We start from the raw sequence: 27504 nt of genomic DNA on the forward strand, positions 1-27504 counted from the left end.
CAGCGACCTTCTTTCTATAGCCTTTTTCTCTAAGGAACGCACACATATGCAGTATTGGTTTGTTTACAATCTTTTGCTGCCAGCTGCTCTAACAATTTCAGTCAAAAGAATTGTCAAAAACTGTTTTGAAACGCTTTTACAAAGCTCCAATCTTCTCTAGTGAGAGCGAGTATTGTCGGCAACCAGTTTTTCTTCGGCAACCGTTCCATTTGAACTACATGTAAATCTGCTGTTCTATTATCGGTAACTCGAAATCAGCTACAATTTGTAGTGCGTGTGTTGCATTTCAAGAAAACCTTGCTAGATTGCTTTTTCTCAGTGGTAAAAATATAGTCAAATTAAAGCTGAAAGCATAAAGAATCGTTTGCATGCATTCAGCGAAGTGTTTTCGTAAGAAAATCCAGTGAAAATAGTGTTTCAACTTGGGTTGCCGAAAATAGTCTGTCATGCCGAAGCCGTCATTTCCCCTATATCTTCCCATTTTTATTTGTAAATGAGATCAATTCCATCGAAAGCTATTGTGATTAATTTCGATAGAAACTGTTGCACGTTTGGCACGTGAGTTTGATATTTTTTATATTAATCTCATTAACAGTTGAGGCGTATTTTTTGATTAAAAAAAAAATGATCAATTTATTGGGAAATTGGTGACAGGTGCTATTAAAAGCTGTGTCCATTTTCGTTGAAATTGGTGAAAAGCTGATATAACGTCGTTAGAAACTGTGAACATTTTCTCTTGTAATCTTTTCCTACAAATTGTGACCACTTCATTGAGTTAGTTGATGATCGTGCCTTTACTTACAAGGCTATCCGAGGCTCCTGCAGGTGTTGTCATGTAAATTTGATTTGCTAATTAGTTGGTACTTGATTCAAATACAAAAACCTTTGTACTTAGTTGGAAATCAAACAACTGATCACACACACACAAACCGCAGCTACATCAAAACGCTTTTCCCGGTAGCAAAATCTATTCGATACACTTTTTTTTATTATCAGCAGCCGTTCAGTGTGCAGTGGTTTGCTCACGTATCGCTAATTACAATTCCGAGGGGTTTCCGTGAAAAGGCGATATTTACAAACAGCCTTTTTCGCCTCATTACCAATCAGAGCTCCCGGGCATGGATGATGACCATGACAACCTTCCGTAACCAGATGGGTGCCGATGGTGCGCCAAGCCAACAACCCAATCAATGCCATTACCGGGAAAGTATATCATCAAATTACAACCCAAACATACTGTTTCACAATTAAATCTATATATTTTTGTACATCTATCAAACCAAACAGTTCACGGCGACGCTGGTGGTGACGGTTCGCCGGTAATAATAACTATCGTGGTGGCTGTTGATGGCTTCGAAGCTCTAATATCTCTCCCAACCCAGTCCCTGCTTGGGCTGGCTGGCAACCGATCCTGATATGATGGTTCTATATTTATTTTTTTGTTATTGCCAGTCCGGCAAAATTCGTCGAATTCATCCAGTTTATATTGAATTTAAAACCTCTAGTGCGCCCATGCGGCGGCAGGAGCGGCGGACGAGGTGCGCAAGGGAAGCCTCAAGCTATTAAAATCATCAATTTAATTATCGCTGGACGCATCACTTTCGATCGATCCAATCCGGGATAATGGACGTGTCGGGGAGTCAGAATATGGGAAGAATGTGCGGAATTGTGTTTTTTTTTCTGGTGTGGGCACTTGGAATTTCCGCTCTGCCAGCCAGTCACAGTGCATTATGGATGGCGCGAGCGGATTTCAGTTGCAGGAGATATGAACCTAACATATTTTACACTGCAGTGGTGATGGGAGTTTGTGTGTGTGTGTTTCCACTGCTTCAATGAACTAATTAAATGCAGTTTTTTGAGAGGCTAATGTTGGATCCAATCGTTGCCTGGCATGACATTTAATGGGATTGATGAAAATTGAAGTCTTAGGAATCTGGCCATCAGTTTTTCGATAAACACTTTTGTATTTAGTGCTGACTACCATTTTGTAAGTTACGTTGTTGTTACGGGTTAGTCATAAACTTTCTATTGAATCTTTCGCTTTAAAGGTTCCTATCGTAAATATTTAAGTGCTTATGAGGTTCTAATTGAATGAGTCTAAGACATTATACATTTATTTGGTATGCCATCAGAATGACTAAAATTCTTCCCTTAATAGGTCACTTTTGGTCACTTTTTTACAATTAAAAATTATAACTCAATAATGTCAAGTTCTACAAAAATGTTGCCCAAGAATGATTTGTAGAGAAATAAATGAGATTTTGTAGGAAAATATAAAAAAATTAAAGTCTACACTTCTACACTGAAACAAATAATTTTTAAAACTTAAAAATGAGATTTCTCAAAAACACTTTTTTTTTAATCTGAACCTTATTCTAAAGATAGACATACCATTTATCTACAACTCGTTGATACATCCCAAGATGGGCACTTTTAAAGGAAAAAAGTTATTCAACAAAAACTTTTTCGTGTTTGCACTGAATAAAATCTATGATTTTTTTTTTTTAGGGTTTGAACGACAAATTTAAAAATTTTGAAAGACGTGTTTCACGTCTACCACTAAATAAGGTTGAGTTAAACTCAAAATGAAAAAAAAAATGATCTTTTATAAAGATTTTTAATATTCAGGAAGGGTCAACTAATTTCGGAGATATGGACGGAACATGTTATGGTAAATATGGGTGTCGATAAATCAAGTCACAAAAATCGCAAACAAGATATTTTTAACGAGTATCGTCAATTCCATCATTAGAATCAATTGCATCAGCGGACTAGTTACAGGGACCATATAACGTGGAAATATTCAATAGCATCGTTCACACATTGAATGTTTCACCAATTTCATTAAGGAACATTAGGACCATGGATTACCGTGTAACAAAATCAGCAAACATCACACAAGCAGTACGACAGAATTTTTTTTAATATGGATCCAACAGACATCAGTAAAGCAGAAGCATTCGACGAAATGGTAACACAATTAAAAAAAAATAAGTTTTATTCATCTCCTGATGATAGAAATGAGCAGATAAAAGTTTTATCAGTGTATCGCACTCTGGGTCGATAAATAAATTCGTAGAAGAGTTCACTGCACCGGTATGTATTAGAGATGGGCGATCCGCTCCCGAGCTGTTCTAAAGAGCTGATTCACTAAAGTGAGCTGATGATCCGCGGTTCATTTTTTTAGAAACCGCAGCTCATCAGCACATTGTTATCACAAATCTAAACCATTCAATCCGTGACTTATAGCGGATTTTTTTTTCAAAAAAGCACGCATTGCTCCTTTACGCATTGAACAGTTACCGCGTAAACCAAGATGTGCGCGTAATTCAACAAGTGCATACTGATCGATATCATCTACCTGATATATCAACTTCCAAGCGGCTGTATGGGAGAGAGAGAGACATTTGTACATGTGTTACACGATGTTAAATTTATACTGGTATTATCAAATGTATTTACGTACCCAGTTCCTATTGCTGATGTTATTCCTCCAGCATATGTGCTCTCACCTCTCCTCCCATCATTCTCTGGGCGAGCGGAAGATCCGCACAAAAGCAAATAACCGAAAAGCTAAATGCAGCTCTCCAGCTTAGCAGCTCATCTCCGGATCCGAATCATCGGCTCGAATGATTCCGTGAGATGACAGCTGTCGGGCCCATCCAGCTCTTCGGATCTTTTTCTCTCTCGATTCTTCACGATTCAGCTCCGGATCCGGATCTGAGCTGATGATCTAGAGCTGAAGCCGAGAATAGAGAGAGCTCCGCTTCGCTAATGCATGCTCTGATCTGAATACACCATTAGACTTATGATATCAGTGAGCTGATGAGCTGCGGTTCCTAAAAATGATCCGCGGATCATCAGCTGACTTTAGTGAGTTGGGTCTATAAAACACCTCGGGAGTCCATCTCTAGATCTGAGCTGAAGCCGAGAATAGTGGGAGCAATTGTGCTGGAGAATCAAGGTGGATTCCGTCCTGAGCGATATTTCACGCGCGGGGCGAGATTTTGCGAATGTACGAGAGGGAGAGAAGTACTAGTTGTCTCTCTCATTCCAACACAAATTCTGCTCCGATCTGCTAATGCACGCTCAGATCTGAATACACTAAATTATGAGCTGATGAGCTGCGGTTCCAAAAAACGAACCACGGATCATCAGCTGACTTGAATGAATCGGGTCTAAAGAACAGCTTGGGAGCCCATCTCCAGATCAGAGCTGATGATCTGGAGCTGAAGCCGAGAATAGTGAGAGCAAATCTGCTGAAGAATTAACATCAGAAATAAAATCTGTATGTAGACTGGATTACAAAGCTAGAGAAAAGGCGTAACATCGTGTAACACGATGTCGAGCATATCATCGCGTTTGAAATGTGTGTAAAAATTTCTATAATATAAAGGTGAGCTGAAGAGCTGTTCAAAAGAATCGACTCCCTTTAATCAGCTGGACGGGTCTGATCCGCTCAGCCAGATGAGCTATTTTGCCCACCTCTAGTATATATGGTAAGACAAATGAAAAAAATAGTGAAAGATCAAGGTATTCTTTGTACCACTACTGCACGAAGTAGACACGGAATCAGTGAATTAGGCAAAAAGACTGTTATAGATTTCTTTGATAGTAATGATATAAGCAGGCCAATGCCTGGAATTAACGATTACGTGTCTGAACTCCGAAATGGCCTAAAAGAACGGGTTCAGAAGCGACTTCTTATGATATCTCTCAAAGAGGCATATACAATATTTGAAGAAACGTATGCGAGTATTAAAATTGGCTTCATCTTATTTACAACGTTGAGACCTAAACATTGTAAGCTACTTGACAGTAAAGGTACTCATAATGTATGTGTGTGCAAAATCTATGAAAATGTAAAATTAATGCTTAATAGTTTAGGAATCGTATCCGAGGAAGAAATAATGGATAAACTGCTTTGTAATTTTTCTATTAGGACGACAGAGTGTTATTTTCGAGCTTGCAAGAAATGTGCAACCAATGAAGAAGTTGCAGACGAACTTGCTGCACTATTCGAAGGAAGTGGTAAAGAAGATGTAATTTTTCAACAGTGGCTAACTACGGATCGTTTTAACTTGAAGAACATTATGAAACCTGCAGATGAGTTTGCCACGTACTTCGTAGATAAAATTGATAAGTTAATCACTCATGACTTTATTTGTAAAGAACAGTCTTTATTTCTAAGGAACCAAAAAGATTCTCTAAAAGAAGATGAATTAATTGTAATTTGCGATTTCTCTGAGAACTATTCATTTATTATTCAGAACGCTGCTCAGAGTTACCATTGGAATAACGCTCAGGCAAATATTCACCCTTTTGTGGTTATATGAAGGACAGTAAAATAGAAAACGTTAGTTTTATAATAATATCAGAGGCATTGGCTCATGATACAATAGCAGTTCAATTGTTCATTTTAAAACTGATAGAACTCTTGAAACTATCAATAGATTTCTCCAAAATTATATTTATGTCAGTTGGAGCAGCTGCTCATTATAAGAACAGAAAAAATTTGCCGTCTATAAAACTTCAAATCAATGCACAAATTGGAAGTAGATTGGCATTTCTTTGCAACATCTCATGGCAAAGGTCCCTGTGATGCTATTGGTGGAACTTTAAAACGAATGGCAAAAAGAGCAGCCTTGCCCAAGAATACGGAAATACTATTACAATCCCACGAGAGCTCTACGACTGGGCAGTTAAACAAACAGAGAAAAGCATCACAAAATTGAATTTCTGTTATATATCTACTGAGCAATACGAAAAAATGTCAGAAGAACTACACTCCCGATCATAAGTTTAAGGACACCCCCAAAAAAAACATGACAAATTTGTTATGTTCATATCACTGTCATGTTACGTCCAATTTTCGTTCTCTTTAAATCATTTGAAAGGTATTGAATGGAACTTTCTTCGTAGGCAAATTGTTCAATATAATTTTCAAAGTTACCAAAGTTACAATATTTTTCGAAGATTTTCTCAGAATTGGGTTGACCAAATTTTGAAATAAAAGTAGTAGTAGAACACTTATGCTATACCATTCATACCATTCAAATAACCTTTGAAGATCGAAAATTGAACGTTACATGAGAGATCATTGAACAAAACATATTTGCATGGTTTTTTGGGGATGTCCTTAAACTTATGATCGGTAGTGTAAAAGATTTGTTTCACCACGCAAAGACGATATCTGGTACACAAAAATTTCTCAGTTTTCAGCCTATTGCCGATGGTCAAATTGCAGCTAAAAAATATTTTAATTCAACGGAGCATCCAAAAAATTTACTTTGTTGGACAATGTTAAGAAATAATATATATAAGTTATTCTATAATTAAGATAAAATAAAAATTTATGAAATAAGAACACCATTTTTTCCTACTCTGCCAATTAACATTAAAATTAAATTTTCTGTATCATTCACATTAGGATTGAATACCTCTTCAATATCTTTTTTGTGTACCTTTCATTTGGAGCTTGTTGAGTGAAATCCGGTCGAGTGGTAGGTTTCACATGAGTCTCAACATTTCAATATTTTTCATGTCTACACTAAAAAAAATCATTGATTTTATTCAGTGCGAACACGAAAAAAGTTTTTGTCAAAAAACTTTTCTTCTTTAAAGCACATCTTGAGATATATGAACGAGTTGTAGATAAATGGTTTGCCTATCTAGAAAAAAATTCCGATTTAAAAAAATGTATTTTTGAAAAATCTTAATTTTAAATTTTAAACATTTTTTTCTTCAGTGTAGCCATCATTTTTTGGCAACATTTTTGTAGGACTTGACATTATTGAGTTATAGTTTTTTTAAGAAAGTATTAATAAAAAAAAAGTTCCACCCTTTTTAAATGTGGGTCTAGCGTTTAAAAAAATAAGTATGCAAATTTACTTAATTAGACGAAATCTACACACCCACAATGTTTCATTGAAATCTGAGAGGGTGCTGCCAATTCCTTTGTCGAGTTAGCGTGAAATTCGTCGGTAGTAACAAAGGTAATAGAGACCTCTCGAAACCAAGTTATTTAAATTACCAAAGACTAGAAGCGTAATTCGGGCAGCAGAGGGGAAAAGTCAGGTGGTTTGACGAAATCCGACCTCCTGGGCCCATGTCAAGGCGGTAGCAACTGTTGTGTAGAGTTCCTTAACTATCTGTGCTGAAATTTGATTCAATCTAAACTGAAACTTATTTCAAATAATAAACAGATCTAATAGGTGCGTATCATAAAAAAAGCAACGATTCAACTAAACTAACCATAGCCTTAGTCTCATTGTTGCCCTGCGCAAAAACAAAGAGCCGCAACAAACCTTCAACTAGCCAAACAATGTTTCATTCGGAAATTAGACGAAACTTTGGATGCATAACCAATTTTTATGGTCACATTGTATCGAAAAGAGCACAACATAGATCTTGACTGCACTGTTGACTGCACTCAAACTTGAAACATTGTGTACAACTTTTCCCAACCATTCAAGCGTAACCGCCCCAGCTCTCGGTTCTATAAATAAATAGGTCATCGAAAAAAAACTGTTGTTGTTGTTGTTGTTGTTGGTACCAGATGTCACCCGATGATGTCGGTGTGGGACGATGGTAACATTTGCGCGTAGAATATCGCACTGGCACACGTGCTCCGTGCTTGTTCGATTGGAAACATCCAGCTCGATTCCATCGGAAAAACCCAGCTCCTACGCCGTCACCAAACAAAAAGTAGAACCACTTTCCATGCACAGCATCCGAAAGATTTAATTCAATTTCGATTTCGATTTTCCACCACTGATGCTGCTGCTGTTGGTGCCGATTCCATTCGGTTTGATTCGCATGTTGAGGTGGAAACAACAGAGCTCCATCTATTTCTGGCGCCCCCACCGCCCGCCCTATCCTTCCGTTGCGTTGTTCGTTCATTTTCCTTGTGTTTATTAATTTTCCACTTTTCTTAACCCAATGTCTCTCTTTCTCTTTCTTTTTTTTCAGGACTCGTACGAGCCAGCCCCCTCAGGATACGTTCGTCCTTGCTCTCACGGCAGCGAGTGTGAGAGAGCAGCTCTGAACCGCACGGAGCGAAACGGCAAGGACATACACGACACACTGGCGAAGCTCACCGCCGGAGAAGAGCTGGCAGGTTTGAGCTGCATTCGAAGTTCTGATCCTCGTCAGTCGGTTGCCATCAGAGTTCTGAACCGGTCGCGCCGCTACGAGCGAACCCCGAACGGGTGAAGATAATAAAATAAAAGTGAGAATTAGTCCTAGTTATAATCGTTATTGAGTTATACAGCACCAACAGCAACAACCGGAGAAGAGCTGTGTTCGTTCGGGACGAAAGAGGCGAAAAATTTTCGGGGGGAAGAGCTGTGTTCCCGTTAGTGGGTTGTTGTGTGTACAGTGGAATCGACGTTTTCGAGTCGATCCGAGCCATCGGTGAAAAAGAAGAATAGGAAGAAGTGGTAGAAGCAAATAATTAAATATTCCGCCTGTGCTGTGCCGTGTGTCAGAAGATACCGTGGCGAGAGAATACGGAGAAACGGGTCGGTCGGAGTGCTCTTCGGGAAGAGTGTGGTGCTTGTGTCTACACAGTTTCTTTCTCTCGATTCCTAGTGCCACACAGTGGTGTGTCGATACGGGAGGGGTGCGCGGCAGGGTGAATAAGTGGAATGAGTGAGCCTCTATCTGGTTCCCGGTGTTTCTAGTCTTCTGCTCCCCACGACCTTCCACCGCAACGAGTGTTTCGCTTCATCATCACCAACAGCAAGAGAGTAGCGAGCAGACACAAGCAGACGGCCTGATCTAAAACCTGGAATTATTCTACGGGGCCAGGATTTGTGTTTGAGAGTGTGTGTGTTTGTGTATTTAGCAGGAACGGAAAGAACCTCTCGGGTTGACCGACGAAGATCAGAGGAGAGGTGTGGTGCAGATGCCAGTTTAGAGCGCTGCTAGAAGAAACAGACATGTGATAAATGTGAACGCAGCGGTGTTCAACAACAACGGCCTCGCCTCGCCTGGAAGAGCGAGAGAAAGGAAAGAAGAATCCGTCGAATAAGAAATCTCGAGTGCCGTAAGAAGAAGAAGAAAAAAAAGATGTGAAAAATGACGAAAATCCTCAACGAAACTCGACGAAGATGTGCTTAGACAGTGTTTCGGGGCGTTTTTGTTCTAGTTTAGGATAATTTCCATCATTTCGGGGGTGAAAATCGATAATCTTCCACTTCAGGTGGGAACGCAAAAAAATCGGAAGAATAAACCAAGCACAAGGGTGCAAAAAAAAAGGTAATCGCTCCCACTCCCACATACCCGGACACGCGCGTGTTTGTGTGTGAGCGCGTGTTTCACTATGTTCGCCGAAGGAACATTGCACAAGAAATACAAGATCTCCTTACCGCTGACCGGCAACGACCGGAGTAGTAGCAGGATCAGCCGGAGTTCACCAATCGATCGACAACAACCAGAAGATGACAGCAGCAGTAGCCTTAGTAGTAGGATCAGTGATATCGACGACAGCTGTCTACGGTTGCCGAATTTGGACTGCTCGTGCAACCAGATCGACGACGACAACAACGACAACAGTTCCGTCAGTAGCAACAGCAGCAGCAGCAGCCGCCGTACCCCCAGTAGTCACCCCAACCCTAGTGCTAGTACCCGCAAATCCGGCCGGCGGAGACAGCGTCGACCGGACACAGTGAAAAAGGTCCGAGTGAGAACCAGTAGTAGCAGTTGTCGATCCTGGCGGCGGCCGTCTCACTCCGGAAGCTTCATCATCCCGACCCGACGATACTCCTCCCTAGCGATAGTGTTAATTAGTACCGTTCTACTACTACTGTTCCCCTGCTGTGTGACCCCGGTGCTGCTGGATGCCAACGGGGAGAGCACCGGACGGGCCGGCGATGGGTTTGGCAATTTCAATCTGGAGAAAAGCATAGCGGCCGTCTTCAGTCGGGTCGCGTATGGTTCGACGACCACGACCAAACGGAGCATACCGGACAACGTGTACGTGCCCAGTCTGACGACCGTTTCGACGCCACTGCTGACGACGTTTAGGTGAGTTGGCTTTCTTTCGTTTTTATTAGCGATGGGAACTTCCTGCTAATCAATTTGATGTGTATTTCGCTTTTCGGCCAGGGGGAGGGAACGACGCGTGTACCATTATTGTCTAGATTGCATCACGAGCGACGCAATCGAGTGATATGATTTATGAGTAGATTTACGATAAACTTCCGGATCTTGCCCCGGCAGGATTTTTGGAAGTGTGATTTTGAGGGGTCATAAACTGTTCTCGGCTCCCCTCCGGTCGACCGGAGGATTTCTTTAATGGGTAGCTCAACTGTGCTAGTGTGTGTGTTATCGTGATTTTTATGAGAACCATTCCATATGGTATGGTGCATTGTTTTTTGCTTTGATGCAGGCCTTAAGCTGTCTTGAATATTTCATTACAACCAATCAAGCGGAATGAAGCTTGATTTGAATGCGATGGTAGGGGGTGACATGCAGGTGCAATTGTTGTGCTATAAAGTGCACTTAGTTGTTTTTCTCGATTTTATCAATTTATTCCATTCAAATTCTGGAAATTGAAGAATTATTGAAAATAATAATGGAAATTGGAGATTCACAATACTAACGCTTTTGATGCGACTGGAGGATTCGAAAGAAACTAGATGGGTGGCCGGGAATCGTAAACAACCGGGAAAAACCACACAGAAACAAATTCTGAATTTTTAAAGTCGCGTAAAATATCCTCTCGTTTAATTTTGAGCTTTAGTTGGCATAAACATTGAAATTGCTAACAAGCTTGTATACAATATGGCAGATTTATGCGATATTGCGCTTAAATTTACATCATATATCGAGTAAAAATACGCCAAATCTAGCGTTAATAACGTGTAATTTTTATTCATAAATATTCATAGTTCCTTGTCTTGAATATTTTTCTGTTCGCATGTTGAATCCAGTTCCATAATCTGGAAAAAATTTCTTAGATCACTTCTATACTTCTTATTATTCGCATTTCAAACTTATTGCTCATCGCATATTAGCTTATTTCGTGTTCTCAACTTAGTGTTCTAGAGGCACTTCCACAGTTATTAATTGAGATCTAGCGATGGCAAGTACAATCATGTCTCTATGCCCAGGGTAGTCGAGAAATTTTCCAACCCGAAAAAATCCTAGACCAGATCGAGAATCGAACCCAGCCACCTACAGCATGGTCTTGCTTTGTAGCTGCGCCTTTGCCGACTGAGCTAAGGGAGGCTTAAGACCAGGATCTTGAAGTTTGTTCTCAACTGAAGTCTCAGAATATTCACATTTTTTTTAGTAATTTAAGATCCAGTAAACTTTTGGATCTAAAAGTTAACAATTTTTTTAAACTTATCTCTGGACAACATTTCTCAAGGATTCCCTTAGCATCATTTAAAAATATAGTCAAGTCTCCATATCTCGATATTGAAGGGTCCATCGAGTTATAGAATTATCGACTAATATAATATGCTTTTTTGTTCGTGCCTAATTTTAAGAATGATCTAGAATTATTCCATCTACTGTAATATCTGTTCCTATTTATTCATATGAATTCGAAAAAATGGTTCAAGATTCCATTTGCGGAAGTTCTAAGCGAAAACACACAATCGGACTGTCAATTCTTGAAATTTAATTTGTCGCTTGACAACTTCTGCTCCATGAGAAGTTTCGGCCATTTGCCCGAATGTGTGTGTGTGTGTGTGTGTGTATTCCCTCTAACCCCCACTGGCCGGCAGTGTTATTATGGAAGAACTCTCTCTACAATGTCGCATTTATTGTCATTGTAGACAGCTTTAGTCCGGGAGTTAGAAAGTAATAGTTCTATTGCAGATCCAGCAACCCATTTCAGAATGTCTGGAAGGTCACGCCCATTCCGAGGTTACTTTCACTTACAATAAGCCCCGCATGTATGCCTCACCGTTATCAAATGGATATTGGTCTTACATACACGCTTCCAGATTCTAAAACATTCTTTTCAAACTTGGCACGTATTTAGTTTATGTTTTTTAAACGGTAAAATGTATTTGGACTGATCTCACCATGTTAATGTAATCCTCCAATCCATGGGTTCTGTAATTTTGATTTCCTCTAAGATTTGCATCTCATTTCGTGATGCACCTTTGTCGTGATACTTCCTTTAACGAACACAAATTTTCTTGCATTGTCATGGTCATCTGGGAGGAAGTTTGCGTGTAGTGCTTTCCCCAGGAACAGTTCGCGGCCACCAACTGCCACCCGTCCAGTCTTGGGCGTATCCAGTGAGGCATCTTTCATATTGCTCGCAATCTCCGAGACTGGCGAGAGACCAGCAGCCGAGCACTTTTGCAAGCGGAAAACTTGCTGATTCACGGCAACGTCGGCCATCGAATCACCACCAAAACTCGCGACTGACACATTATCAACACGTTCCCGGGCTAATTCACCAACCGGACCGATCTCTCAGTAGAACTACACGCCGAAAGTGTAGCATCCGTACTCGGAGAACTGGGCTCCCAGGAGGCAATGAAAATCGACACCGAACAATGGAACTGAATCTGCGTTGTATATTTTGGAGGTTAGATTCAAGTTCAACCTAGCCACTCACGGCAAACACAGGCAAAACACGATATATCACTAAATGATAACTTTATGAACACTTGCAACTAAATTATAGCACACAAATTAACAAATTTAAAGCCAAAATGTGTTTAATTCGCTTACGAAAAATACGCAGCAAAAGAAAAACATGTCAGCTTTTAAGCGCGGCTTACTGCGATCCCGGCCATTTGCCCGAATGTAGTCCAAAAAAATCATGGATGTGTATGCAGTTCAATATAATCACAAATGATTTAATAATGATTTAATAAGAATGAGATTTGATCTACCGGAAGCGCGTGTTGCTTCAAGACTGTTTTTGAACACTTCTCTGGCACTATGTGACTCTATCGCCAGGAGTCAGGGATGTGGCATGTTTTGTGATGACTTTTGAAACCATATGAAGACACTTGGAGATTGAAGTAGATTTTGGCTTCATATTTTAAGCTACTTCTAGAAAAATGGTTTTTTTTCCTTGATTTGTTTTCCGTGCTGAGCACCAATGCTACCGACGCCAGGGAGGCAGCCCCCACACCTAGACCCTACCTATCGACCCATCAACTCATGAACCGGGGACCAACGGCTTTACTTCCCTTCCGAAGGAAGGCGTGATCAGAGATGTTATGTTAAATCTGTGTTAAGGAATGCGCTTTTTGCAGGCAATCGTTGATAATTTTGATCGTCATCGCAACAGTTGCACATTCGTACAATTTTCAATAGTGACCTTTTGTAAATTGATAGTCTTATTCTCATTTGTAGAAAAATTTCCAATCGATTGGCGTTTACGAATTAAAATCCATCATCTCTGGATCAAAATCAAACCACTTTCATGCCGCGACCAACTTTGGATTGTGTAATTGTGGGTTGTCTTAAAAATATATGGTATGTTAGATTTAAACTTATGGGAACTGATATCGCATTTATCCTTGAGAAATGTCCAGAAAAAACTATTTAACAAATTTATGATGGTCCTGAAAAGGAACGTTTTGTCGTAATGGTTGAGTAATGCTGAGCTACTATTAGGGTGTTAAATACAGATAAAGCTGGCGAGCTGTATGTTGTTTGGAACGAGGGCGATACACTTGGAATAGATGGCCCACTGTGGCGCACGACGCGCAACTGAATCCGATCAGTAGCGGTGCGGCTTCGTCCTCTTTCTTCGTAGAATCGAAGGCTGAATCGAGAGCATGCAGCTAGCTGCGTGCCGGCACTCTTTCATTATGTACTGGAGAACGCCAAGCGAGGCACCACTCACCACACGCAGTGATTGAATAAATACCGTTTGGCAAGACCGGAGTGAAATCAATTTTTTAATTTGTATTAGGAAAAGCGCTTTTCGCAGGCATTCGGTGATAATTTAAATTATGATAGCAACAGTTGCACATTCGTGCAATTTTCAATAGTGACCTATTGACAATTGATAAAGTGTTGATTTTAACAGATTTGTAGATAACTTTCCAATCGATTGGCTTGTATAGAATTAAAATCTATCCGATATGGACAGAGTTATAACTGTTCAAAATCTTTCATAATTTTGTTACATGTTCCATTTTGGGTTTTCACAAACTGTACCCCTATATAGAGATCATAGACGTAGTCCTTCGTCAAAATTGCTGGATGCTTTCTCCGTCGAATGAAATATTTCCCAGTATGTATTGGTTTATTTCTCCTTTTATAAACTTTTCGTTACATGCCTCCCATGCCTGAAATAATAAAAATCTGAGACAGAGGAGACAGCTTTACTATCGATCATGCAAACGTCATCGAGATCCAGTCATGAACTGTCACTGCAAACTAGGCCGAACATTAGAAATGGGGCTATCATCCTTTTGAAAACAACTTTTTTCGTGCGGGCCCAGGCTTGGCTTAGCAAACCAACAACACGATTGGGTAGGGAAGAAGACAAAGAAAACAAACTAGCCGTCATTGAGCTGGCTTCACTCTCTAGGATAAAAATGATGTTTATTCAAGAAGTCGGCTATGGCGTATTCGGCCCCAACCTAGATACTAGCAGAGGCCTTCCTAAGCCTACATCGATCTTCTCGGCTGAGGCAGCTGCCATCTTCTCAGCCGTTACAGAGTCCAGTTTTTCCTGGAAGGCCATCATTACCGATTCGGCCAGTGTGCTGAAGGCCCTTGAGAGTCCGAAGAACCGACACCCGTTGGTGCAAGCAATCAGAATGGCTTCGAACAGTAACACCGTATATGTCTGGGTTCCCAGCCACTGCAATATCAGTGGAAACGAGGCTGCGGACAAGCTGGCAGCGATCGGCAGATCGAAAACACCAGTGGAACCGGAAGTCCCTGCAGCGGATTTAAAAATCTGGATCAAAACGATTATCGCTTCGGCATGGGACAAGGAATGGGCTAATACCCGAGACCCTTTCTTACGCAAAATAAAAGGAAATACGAAATGTTGGTCCGACACCAAAAACTGGAAGGACTAGAGAGTACTGTCCAGATTACGCTGCGGCTACACCAGATTCTCACACGATCTCGGATCCCGTGATGGATTCCACAAACAATGTATGGGGTGCTCAACCAAAATGTCAGTTGAGCATCTCATAATAAATTGCCCTGCACATCAAAACCACCGAGACCAATGCGGTATCGGTCTCAGCATCAGAGACGCATTATCCAATGACGCAGACAGGGAAAGATCACTTCTCAACTTCCTTAAAGACACAGGCTATTATCAATATACGTAGAACCCCGCAACGAACAATGACACGACAACGGACCAACGACGGCACTTGGACAACACCAGCTCTCTAAATGACATGTCAAACGGAAGAACAACGATGACAACCCCGCAGGCTACGGACATTGACTCTCTCTCTTTCGGAAATTAACCACAACGTCGTTCACCTTCCTTACTGTTAAAACAATCGACACAGAGCTCTGAGATACTTAAACTCTGTAACAAACACTATGTAATTTATTTATTTTCTTTCTCCGGGACCCCCTCAGGAGCCCCAATCCTTCAAAGAGACGAACCAGTTACAGGCTGAAAGTCTCTATAATAAAGCCAAAAAAAAATTGTTTATTCAACCCAGTGTTATATGAAAAATTTAATAATACTATGTATAAAATAATTTAAAATGGATTGTGTGTTGATATTTTTTCAATTTTTAGACTTAAAAAAAAAGTTACGTTATATCGAGGTGGAAGTTACGTTATATTGAGTTACGTTATATCGAGGTTGCTTTATATCGAGGTATGACTGTACCTACATCATTTTTCTTGTCTATTTGATATATGTTTCACATCGAAGATGCGTCACACATATCAAAACGGCCAGGCCTACTGTGCAGTATTTAAGGGGCAAGATGATTCAGAAAACATCGGGCCTGTTTAAATCGAAGATTTAAACAAGATGCTTCAGAATCTAATAAATGAATGAAACGTGGACATCTCGTACCGTACGTTCCGATTTTGGTAATTAAAGGGCGTCCACGATGAAATTGCCACACTATGAAAATGCTCTAACTTTTTAACCGTTGGGTAGAATTTAATGAAAATTTGGGTGGATTTAGTTCATAGTGCATTATTTACATCCTGCAAGTTTTAAAGTCCTGTGATCAAAACTCGCGGAAATGGAGTCGAAAGAACAGCTCGTACGTGATAAAATCTTGCGCATTCATCACGAGAACAAGGATCTCTCGCATCGTTCCATCGCTAAAACGTTGGGAATCGCGAATTCCACGGTGTCGCGAGTGATTAAGCGGTTCGAGGAACGGTTGACCACCGATCGGAAGCCCAGAAGTGAAGGAAAAAGTATTCCGTACAACACCAAAAATCACAACCGCGTAGTTGGGGCCTTCAACCGAAATCCGAACGCCTCCGTTAGGGATGTGGCTAAGAAGCTGCACCTAAGCCGAAGTTTTGTCCAGAAGGCCAAAACTAAGGCTGGGCTTCGAACGTTCAAGGTACAAAAGGCCCCTAATCGCGACGAGAAGCAGAACAAGTCCGCCAAAACCCGTGCCAGGAAGTTGTACCTCAACATGCTGACGAAAGTTGAATGCTGCATCATGGACGACGAAACATATGTGAAGGCCGACTTCAAACAGATCCCCGGCAACCTGTTTTTCACGGCCAAGGATAAGTTCAGCGTTCCGGAGCATGTCCGCACTCAGAAGATGTCCAAATTTGCGAAGAAATTCCTGGTTTGGCAAGCCATCTGCACGTGCGGGAAGCGGAGTGCACCTTTCGTGACCCAGGACACGATGAACGGACAGGTGTACATAAAAGAGTGCCTCCAGAAGCGGCTGCTTCCTCTCCTGAAGGCCCACAACGTCCCAACAATCTTCTGGCCGGATTTGGCCTCATGCCACTACTCCAAGGACGTGCTGAAGTGGTATGCGGACAATAAGGTCAATTTCGTGCCGAAAATGTTCAACCCTCCCAACACTCTGGAGCTCCGCCCCATCGAGAAGTACTGGGCGATTATGAAGCAGCACCTTCTTAAACGACCTAAGGTAGTGAAGACAGTCGAGGAACTGAAGAAAGTATGGGTTTACATGCAAAAAACGGTTGATTCACAGGTTGTGCAGAATCTTATGGCCGGGGTTAAGGCCAAGGTGCGGGCATTTGCGTATGGACTGTAAATAAAATACGAGTAAAATGGTAAAATGAAGTTTAATAGTTATTTCTCAATCCCTGAAAATTTGATGGCAATCGGATGAAAACTCGAATTTTGCGAATCAATTTTGTGTGTGGCAATTTCATCGTGGACACCCTTTATATGATTGGTTGGTCGTTGGAAGCATCAAAGCTAGAAAGGTTAAGTGATGCTCCACTTTCTCCTGACGATTGGGGCATGAGCACTAACTCTTGTCCTAGCCTTTTATGACTTATGGCTATAGCGCCATTACTCGCTTTCTGAAAAGAGAAAAGGAAAAGGATCATGTGAAATCTATGAACATAAACAATATTTTTGATTTGAAATATACAATATAGAAATTCATAACGGTGGTGATCACTACCCGATTCTTGTAACTATTATCAAGTCAATTCGGAATATGCTCTTCACCATGCAAATTTGAAAATCACTTATGCACTTTGACACAAATTTAAAAATCAGTTAAATTAATCATTTGACCTAGTCACCCCTTGGGCCTAGTTACATTCGGCTTAGTAGCGCCTGTTGGCATCTGGCCATGTGGAACTTGTCGACGCCATTACGATCAGGCTATGTTGCCAATCCTCCTCAATGGTGGGTCTTCCCATCTCCTGGTATCCCCCTTAATCCTCCGAAAGAAATAATTTCCTCACTGTAAGCATTCCGCATTTTCAGCAGTTTAATATTGTGGTCACGAGCCAGTGATGTAGATCCAGGGCAGGGACCTCCCAGGTGTAGCAGCTTGCTAGTCTGCCAAAGGCTGCAAAATATGCTGTTTCCTCGTTTTCATTTACTCCGATGTGTCCTAATATACTTCTGAATTCCTTTGATACAGGATTATTTGACCATGTCGAACTGGAATTTGATTAGTACGCTAGCAGAATCACTTCTTCCTGGGGTCATTCAATAGTGTCAATCCACTCTGCACCCACCATAATGGCGTCACCGTGCTGTAGCAATGATGGCGATTATCTCTAATCCAAGCCAGCCTAATTTGGAAGCACTGGGTAAGCGACTACTTGCATGAGCATCAGCATGAGCATGATTAACCGCCCACGGCTGCTGCTCTGTTATCGCCAGATCAGCTGCATTTACACAAAGAACCAACAGATGATGTTTGGGACTAACATTCATCCGCAATGAGTAAAAACAGCAGATCTAATTGGCGTTGACGGCACTGTCGAAAAATTTGATCTTCCAGCAAATTTAGACAGTTTCTCATGGGAATTTTCGGTGGTGTGAAAGGATAGTACAAAGTCCGCCATGTTTCACGCACAGTATGACGTTTGCTTATCGATTTTTTCATAGGAGTAAAGAGCTACAGAGTCGCCGTCAACGCCAATAGTTAGCAATACCAGCGCCGGCCGTGTCCGAATGCAGGTCAAATAGGGAATGGGAAGGAATGTGTTGACATGACACTCGCTGTGAAGGAAACCTAGAAGTCCTCTGCGCTTCCACGAGAAATTAATGGGACGTTGAATGTGTGGAAAGTTTTGCAGCATGGATCGCTTTGGTAAACTAATGCTGATTGTAGCGTACACAGGTGACTATAAACAGAACATCAAATGATATTTGTTTATCTATGTGTTTACAGTTAAATTTACAACTATTTAAATCAAATAAATGGAAAGCTCTCACCTAATTCTGCAGCTGTTTCTGGTTATTCAACGCTGTTAACGATCCTAATCACAAGTGAATTAATAAATAGGAACGAACTCACCAAATGAATCCATGAACAATGTCAACCGGATGAAATTGCATGGCGCTGCTGGTCCATCTTTCTTGCTTGAATCAGAATGATATCCACCCTTGACCGCTTCCTCCACCTCGTACTGATCATACTTTTCAACTGAAATAACATGTTGCCTCTCATTGAATACACCTTGATCTATGGTGATTCCTTTTCATCAGAAACCTGTCTGTATCTGTGATTAAAGGAGTCTCCAGGATCACCACTTGTGGGTCGCTTCTCCGTGACATCGTCGCAAACGAAAGAACGTCGGGGGTTCAGTGGGGGAGTTTGTTTTCGGAGCTCCTTCTTGACTCTTTGCTTGAACTCGTTGTTATCGACTTCTGGATCAGTGTGATGGTTGGTTTTTTATACTGTTATAAAAATATGATGAAATATATTTTCCTATTTATTACTCGTCAAATAAACAGCGGAGAAAATGCACCTCTTCAAGTCTGAAATTTTAATTGTGTACAAAGTTAGAAATAACGGGAATTGTTTAAAATCTCAGATCTAAAAAATCTCAGTGCAGTGTTCACTCGGCTGTCGCAGGCCACTCTCGGCAGCAACCATTGTGTGGTCCTCCTCATTGTTCTTCATCAGCAGTTCTTTCGGTCGATGCGTCGTCGACTTTGGAAAGCAACCGTTTCGTGATGAGTGTGTGAGTGCTGACCACGTTTTGCGTCCATTGTTGCAATGGACGCTCTCTGACGTTCGTTGGCGTACAACAATTTGCCATACAATGTAACTACTGGAAGCGGCTCCAGTTCTGATGGAGGAGGCTTTTTGGATAGCGGAAGATAAAGTGTTTATTGTGTTGTACCTTTTGACTATAGTTTTAAGATGTATTGTATAGTGACCAAGAATCCTCGGCTCTGTAAAGTTAATTCGGTTGAGCCTTATCAAATAAATTAATAAAAAAAAAAAAAAAAAATCTCAGTGCCCTAGAGTTTTGGAAAATTGTTTGAGTTCAGTCTTCAGAATATAAAAAAAAAGTATGAACCCTGAAATGGACCATTGTCAGTATGTACTTCAATTAATCATCCATCTTCGGGATATTCATATAGGATCTAATTTTTTTAAGTATAAACTTATTTGAAATCACAGAATTTTAATTGTTTTTCCAGTTCAGATTTATCTTGGAACCTTTCACAGGATTTATGTGGGATTTGGTCAAGAATTTCTTTAAAATAATCTAAGAAATCCACCTTGGGACTCTCTATGACACTATCACACTTGAAATTCGCTCTGCTACTCACTTAGAATTTCTAATAATTTTAGCATAATTACCTTCAAATTCACATCAGTATTCTTCTGATTCTTTTGCAAATTTTCCTCGGAATTTTCTAAGTACTCCTACAAATCTTCGAAGGAATCATTCCTTAAATTACTTTTAAAAACTGCTTAGGAACTCCTCAAAATGTGCTTCAGGATTCCCAGGGAATTCCATTTCTAGTTTTCATGAAATCCTCATACGAATTGCATTGGAATACTCCATGGAAGACCTTTCAGATTCTGCTAAGAATTCCCTTGGAAATCTCCTCAGCATTCCTGTGGAATGCACCTGAAATTTAAAGTTCAGGGTGGCCAGCGAACCGGGAAAATCGTGAAAGCTATTCCAACAAAAATTGAAAGTTGAATACCCACTTGAGCTTAATCAAGCAAACATATGTATCTTCAGGTGAAAAATGGTTTATTCTGCTCTTAATTTACTTAAACCTTTGAATTTATTTTCTTAATTTGATTTGAATTTTCACAAAACTCTCCTCAGACATCCTTTCATTTCATTTCATTTAAATTCTTCAGCATTTTTTTATTTATCTCAGAACACGATGCTTTCAGCATTTTTTTCGGAACTTGCTTAAAGTTCTCCCTAATCTTCCTTATAGCGAATTCGTTTATTATCGGGGTTAACACCAGTTCCAACCCATTGCAAAACCGAACCTTTTGTCAGTGCGAATCTCAACCTGAGCTGGGGTTTCAAAACAAACGAGCAAATTGGCGTTTGTCAGAAAACTAGCAGACCCAATCTTGATACCCGATCCAGGTTGAAACTGAATAATAAACGAATACGCTATTAGTCTTCTTTTGAAATTATTATCCGATAAACCATTAAATTCTGTTTTTTTTTTGTGTTTAAACTGCGCCGGTGGTGTAGTGGTAAGCGTGATTACCTCTCACCCCAGCAGGCCTGGGTTCAATCCCAGTCGGCGCCGCCGGGATGTTCTGAGGCATAACATCTCTGATCACGCCTTCCTTCGGATGGGAAGTAAAGCAGTAAGTCCCCGGTTCATGAGTTGATGGGTCGATAGGTAGGGTCCAGGTGTGGGAGCTGCCTTCCTGGCGTCGGTAGCATTGGTGCTCAGCACGGAAAACAAGATCGACGGAAAAAACAAGCCAAAGGAAAAAAAAATCTGTTTAAATTTCTTTTTAAATTCTCCTTAAAATTCACCTGCTATTCTCCTCACAATTCGCACACAATTCTCTTCAGAATCATCTAGGAATTCTCCTTGAAGTTCTCCCCACAACTCCCTTGTAATTCTTCTAAGAGTTCGTAAGGACTTAATCCTTAAATTATTTTGGAACTCTTGTCAGAGCTCCGTTGAATTTTTCTTCGAGTTCTTCTCAGAATTTTGAGTTTTCAAAATTCTATAAAAAAATCAAATTATTAGAACCCTGAGAATTTTTCCAAGCCTACAATTTTTTCCAGGGACTGTATTTTTCCAAATCTGGAATCTTGGAATTTTTTTTTAAATCAGGGATCTAGAATTTTTTCAAAATATGTGGGATTTGAGTATTTTTCTCAGTTCCGTAATCCTGTCTTTTTCTTCTAAATCTAGGATAGATTTTCATAAGTCACAAATCTTTAAAAAAAATGGCATATTCTCAGATTCTAAACACAGCATCTTAGAAATTAAAATTTTGTTTAAGATTAAATTTGTTTTTTAGACTTACATTCTAGTTTATATTAGTATAAATCTGGCTAATTAAAAAAAATATTAAGTTCAAGCAGTGGCGTTTTCTTAACCTCAATCTACCTGGGCACCAACTCTCAAAACATAAACATTTATCAAAATATTGCTTGCAATGGATAGATATCGAGTAGACTAGAAGATTCAGTGCATTTTTCAACCCATTCAAGTATGAATATGGCATTAAATCTGATTTTGAAAGTTGGAGGCCAGGTAAAAAGTGAGAATCCGGGACGCCACTGAGTTCAAGATTTCTAGAGCAATTTATTAATTTAATCTATCCCTCCAAAATTTATTTAGTGTAATGACCCATTCAGTTCGATAGCGTTCGGCTATGTAACCTCAAAAAAAGTTCGTAAATTTGATTCTAAGTACCTCGAAAAAAATCGTAATATTACAATCATTATTTTTACTAAACATTTAAAAACCGGGAAAAACCGGGAATTTTAAAATGGAAACATACTGGCCACCTTGAAAGTTGATTTATCACCAGAACTTCCATCGGATTCTCCTCATAATTCTCCAGAAATTATTTCCTGAACTCCCACTGAATTTTCTACGGAATTCATTTAAAATTCTCCTTAACATTCAGCCGTATCTTTCTTCACTATTCCTAGCCAGTATTTATTGGCATCCATTAAGGTGATTTCTTGTAAAGTCCACAAATGGCTGCCACGTAGGCTATACATGCACTTACACTTTGAATTTTCAATTACATAAATCTTGTAACTCTACTGTCTGTATCCCGGTAAAAACGCTCAGTAGCAAGAAACCTCTCGAGCTGTGTCTCAAGGTCGGCTTACTACTGGGTAATCTGGAGGGGCTTCGCGATCCTCATGTGCAGTACTGTCACCTGACTAAAAGCTATGAAAAGTTTAAGTGACACAGTAATCAAAGGGTTTATACTAATTATTTATTAATAAAAGCTATAGCAAGTGTGGATTGGTTTTCTAATAATAGTTCTATTGAATTTTATGGGTGTACAGTGGGTTTCTACTATGGGGGTTTGACGTACCGGTACTGAACTGCTGCCGTTGATTCTGCTCCACCGATGTGTGAGCGCTCGCCGATGATCCTACGTACGACGAGCTTGACGTCGGGCGAATCAAGCTTGACAGGGTGGTGATGTTTGAATTTACTTGCTAGTGGATCGGTCAATAGATCGACTTGACTTGTTGGCGATCTGCGGTCTCCTGGCGTTGACAAGAATCACCAGAGTCCAGGCAAGGCCGGAGTGACTCTGCTGAGAGGGGTCCTCTTTTGCGTTTAGAGCCGTCTTGGCCCGAGAAAAGCGGCAATTTTAACCTTGCAAGGCCAAAGTGAAATGATGTTAGAATTAATAGCCACTAAGGACCAATAATCCGACTCGTGTGCTTCCTGACCGTCTCAGTCGGTTGGTTCACAAAATGGCGCTGTACCGAATGGTACCACAAAAAAGGTCCTGTGAGTCCTGGTCTATGGTCATTCGATTAATGATAGCTATCGGTTATTAATTAGTCAAGCCGTATTACCTGATTGAACAGATAGATATTCGCGCGATTCACCACTCACTTTGTATTACTTTAAGGACACTTGGTTTTAACGATCACACGAACGCCAAATACTGATTGAGGAATGGCGGTTTTCCGTCGCGCTTTTCCCATCCCATTGCTCTTCTCGTGAGACGTTATTTTCCACCCATTTTGAAATCACAATTTCGCCCGAATGTTGTTGTATCCACTGATAGAATACTCATACCCACTGTACTGTTGTATGGTTTTATACAATTTTCAAATTTAAAACAATTAATCCTACTAACAAATTAACAATTTTATACAACGACTACTAACCCTACTAATCCAACACCAAATAACCTTAAGAGACGTGACGGTACATTTAACAACTATGCACAAATTAAAAATCTAATATGTTTTGTAACAAACGGTTACAATCTCGGGAATTAATGCCCATTTCACCTGAAACTACTACTTCAAGTATACTAAAGTACAGCAATCGTAAAGTAACAGTTTCATTGTGATAAATGACGGAGAAGCTGATATCTGTGCACTTAAAGTTTCGAAGTAATTACGAGAATAAGGATCTCACAGCAAAACACCTTAAGTTTTCTCCTCTTCTCTTGTGGAGTCTTGCTTCGATCTTCCGTTGAATTTCTCTTTACAATTTACTTGGAATTCTCCCATAATTCTCTTTAAATTATTCTCAAATTTGTTCAGTAAATATGCTATGCAGTAAATATCTTTTAAAGTTTCTTCTCTCCTTGGAATTCTACTTAGAATTTAATTGAAGCTCTTCTCATTTGAATTCTTCTCAGAACCACCCAGAAGTTATTCTCATAATTCCCTTGGAAATCTTCTGAGCATTTACCAGAAATCAAAAGGTCCTCCGAATTACCTTGGAAGCATTCCATAGATTTCGTTTCAAGTTTTCCTCAAAACTAAAATGGAATTCCAATCAGAACTCTCTTAGAATACTCCTTAGAATTCCCTTTAAGTTCACTTCAACATTTTTCAGAAATTCTCCTGGTAATACCACGAAATTCCAGAATCATGAATAGTTTTCTTCAAACCTTGAAAATTTTCTAAGATCCATTATATTGATATTTTGATAACAATCCCGCAAAAATTATGTTTGCCTCGAATCCGGCCGGTACAAAATGCAGAGGAGCACAGCGAGCAAGGTGGTTAGACCAAGTGGAGCATGATCTAGGAAGTGTGGGACGGTCAAGAAATTTGAGATAAGCAGCCACGAACCGGAGGAACGTCGGACCAGGAAAAGTAAAGTAAAGTAAGGTTAATGCTCGTCCTAATGGCTGGACACTAGATTGATGCAAAATTTGAAATTTTCACTCCACAATACCTAAACGATTCCAAATCGGATCCTGACTAACCTCTCAAAACTTGAACCCATTTGGTGAGAAACTGAGATGGCACAAACCATTTGAAGTTTGTATGGGAATTACTATGGTAAAACCAAGATTTTTGTTCATGTCTATCTAATAATTCACCATATCAGTCTGCTTCAAAAGCTTTCAACTGCACTTGTAGGAAATTTTCCCAGCTACAACTTTGGTGAAGGCCTCTTTTTGATTAAATGCAAGGATCGAAAGTTATCAATGGTTCAATGCGCTGATGTCTTATGATCATGTTCTATTAACTGCTCAGCAGGCAACATTTGAGTTTCTGGGGCGTTGAATAGGAAACAAAAATCATGGCTACTATGTCACACTGCAAAATACAGTGTTGCCTACATAGCAGCTGCTTGATCATGTCATAAGTTTACCAATCTCTTAAATAATTAATAACTTTTTCCTGTCTCGTTTTACATAGAAACGATCTCCAGCAAAGTTGTAGCTGAAACAATTTTCTATAAGAATGGCTATCGAACTGTTTTGCAGCTCAATATGGAAAAACACTAGAAGGCAATGAACAAAAAGTTTAGATTTCCCATAGTAATTTACATGTAAACTTCAAATGGCTTGTGCGAAGTCTGTTTCTAACCAAATGAGTTGTAACTTTGAGAGGCTAATCAGGACCCGATTTGAAACCATTTAAGCACTGTGGAGCGAAAAAGTCAAAATTTGCATCAGTCTACTGGACACCCTTTGCCGTCATTTGCCATCAAAATCTCAAAAATGAAAAATTTCAACTTGTGACAGTATTGCATGAAACGATCAAACGATGTTCCCGCAACTTCTGTGAACTTCTTTCAGGGCTCAGTTTTATAAAGCTGAATTATTGGTTCTGATCGCTAATTAGAAAAGTTGCGGTGAAGACATGTGAAGACATTTCGTCCATCAATTTGAAGATTTTGACGTAGACTACGTCTTACGGGAAGGTACAGGGGATACATCTAAACTCTAAAATTGCGACCGTCACGAAAAGGTATTAGGCTTTGAACGCTTATAACTTTGTCATTTATAGATGAAATTTCAAATTCAAATGCACCAATCGATAAAAAATAACGCTACGATTCTGCTAAAAATTTAATACTTTTCCAATTTTCCATGAAAAAAAAAAAAACTTGAAAAATTTACAAATGAAAAGTGATAATTTCAAAACTGTTTTCTTGAAATAAACGTTTTCCTCAAACCCAGCTGTCATAATATCATTGACACAATTGTGCTTTCCAAACGATATACCATTGTATGCATATGTAAAGGCATCGAAAGCTCTCAATTAATAACTGTGCAAGTGCTTCAAAGTTTTCTGATAATCGACACTTTATTTCATAATCATCCCTTTAGTCCTCAATCGTAGCTTTAGGTGTGGAACTAATGATGTTCATATCTGATAGCAAGTTTCACTGAGAATGAAATCCAAAATATATACAAAAGACCGAAATAATAGGTTACTTCTTCTGTATTTTATTTAAATATCAAGAAAAATGCACGAGAAGTTCACTAAACAGCTTAACGTAGTCTACGGTCGTGCCATTGTACACAACCCCACCAAATCTTTTCTAATTCAACAGAGCGCACTAGACAGAGATCGTTTTTCACATTCTCTCAGTTTCTTGCCTGTTTCGACCTACTGCTGGCAGTTCCGAGTCTTTCAGTACCAACCGAGAATGACTATTCTTTTTCTGTGGTCCTTGCTCGAGGTAATGCATTTGTCCATGATTGATTGTTACTTGACCTGCAAGAATGTCCTATAGTACCCACAAAACCTCTGGACTTACTGAAAGATCTCTTACCTTGGAATCCGCTCAACCGTCTGCCCAGTCTAAATTGCAGTTAGTGACACTTCATAAGTTTTTATTTAACGATCCTGCGCGCTTCCAGGGGTGCAAAGGGCCTTTTTAGAAAGATTTCCATCCTGGGCGATTACTAGCTTTAGCCTTGACCTGTGCCCAAGTCAAATTTCGGTCCTGCTGGATTCCAGTCCAGTACTTGCTTGCAGATTTCGTTTCCGCTCCGTCGTAGTGTGTGGCCGACCCACCTCCAGTTCCGTTCACGAATTTCTGTCTCTATCGGCTTCTGATGGCACAAACGATGAAGCTCGGAATTTGAGATCCAATTGTGGGGCCATCTGGCACGAATTATGTACCGCAGGCATCAGTTGATAAACGCCTGCAGCTTTTGAGTGTTCTCCGCTGATAAACACCATGTTTCACTGGCGTATAACAGCACAGACTTCACGTTCGAGTTAAAAATTCGGATTTTGGTGCGTCGACTGATCTGATGCGCTCTCCATACATTTCGCAAACTGGCAAAAGCAGCCCTCGCCTTCTTAATCCGTGCACCTATGTCGCTCTTGGTGCCGCCGTCTGACGCTATCTGGCTGCCAAGATATTGGAAGCTTTCGACTTTCTCCACTGCCTGCCCAGCTACCGTGAAATTGGAACGGTTTTCCGTGTTGACATCCAACGATTTGGTCTTGGTGACGTTGATGGTTAGACCTGCTTCAGAGGAGCGTTCCACAAGGTCGTCGAGCTTACTCTGCATGTCAGAGCGCCGTTGTGCTAATAACGCAGCATCATCAGCCAAATCGAAGTCGTTGAGATGCTCCATTAGACTGATGCAAAATTTGAAATATTCGCTCCACAGTGCACAAACGGTCCCAAATCGGGTCCTGATTAGCCTGTCGAAAGTTTAAACTCATTTGATT

The 27504-nt window shown here is 40.2% G+C and overlaps 2 protein-coding genes across 5 annotated transcripts in view; both read left to right on the forward strand.

Moving 5' to 3' along the window:
- Positions 1–27504, forward strand: part of LOC135704698 (uncharacterized) — a 397828-nt gene that overhangs the window by 337756 nt on the left and 32568 nt on the right. For all 4 annotated transcript variants that reach the window (XM_065226178.1, XM_065226177.1, XM_065226179.1 and 1 more), the window contains one exon: positions 7972–10029. In XM_065226178.1, coding sequence (XP_065082250.1) covers positions 9326–10029 — 704 coding nt within the window. In that variant the 5' untranslated portion in view covers positions 7972–9325. The remainder of the gene's footprint in view (positions 1–7971; positions 10030–27504) is intronic.
- Positions 1–27504, forward strand: part of LOC135704712 (uncharacterized) — a 329334-nt gene that overhangs the window by 96092 nt on the left and 205738 nt on the right. The gene's annotated exons all lie outside the window — the stretch shown is intronic.

This window comes from Ochlerotatus camptorhynchus, unplaced genomic scaffold (genome assembly GCF_037179485.1).
Source record: "Ochlerotatus camptorhynchus isolate MF236.1 unplaced genomic scaffold, CSIRO-AGI_Acam_v1.1 ptg000246l, whole genome shotgun sequence".
Taxonomy (NCBI): domain Eukaryota; kingdom Metazoa; phylum Arthropoda; class Insecta; order Diptera; family Culicidae; genus Ochlerotatus; species Ochlerotatus camptorhynchus.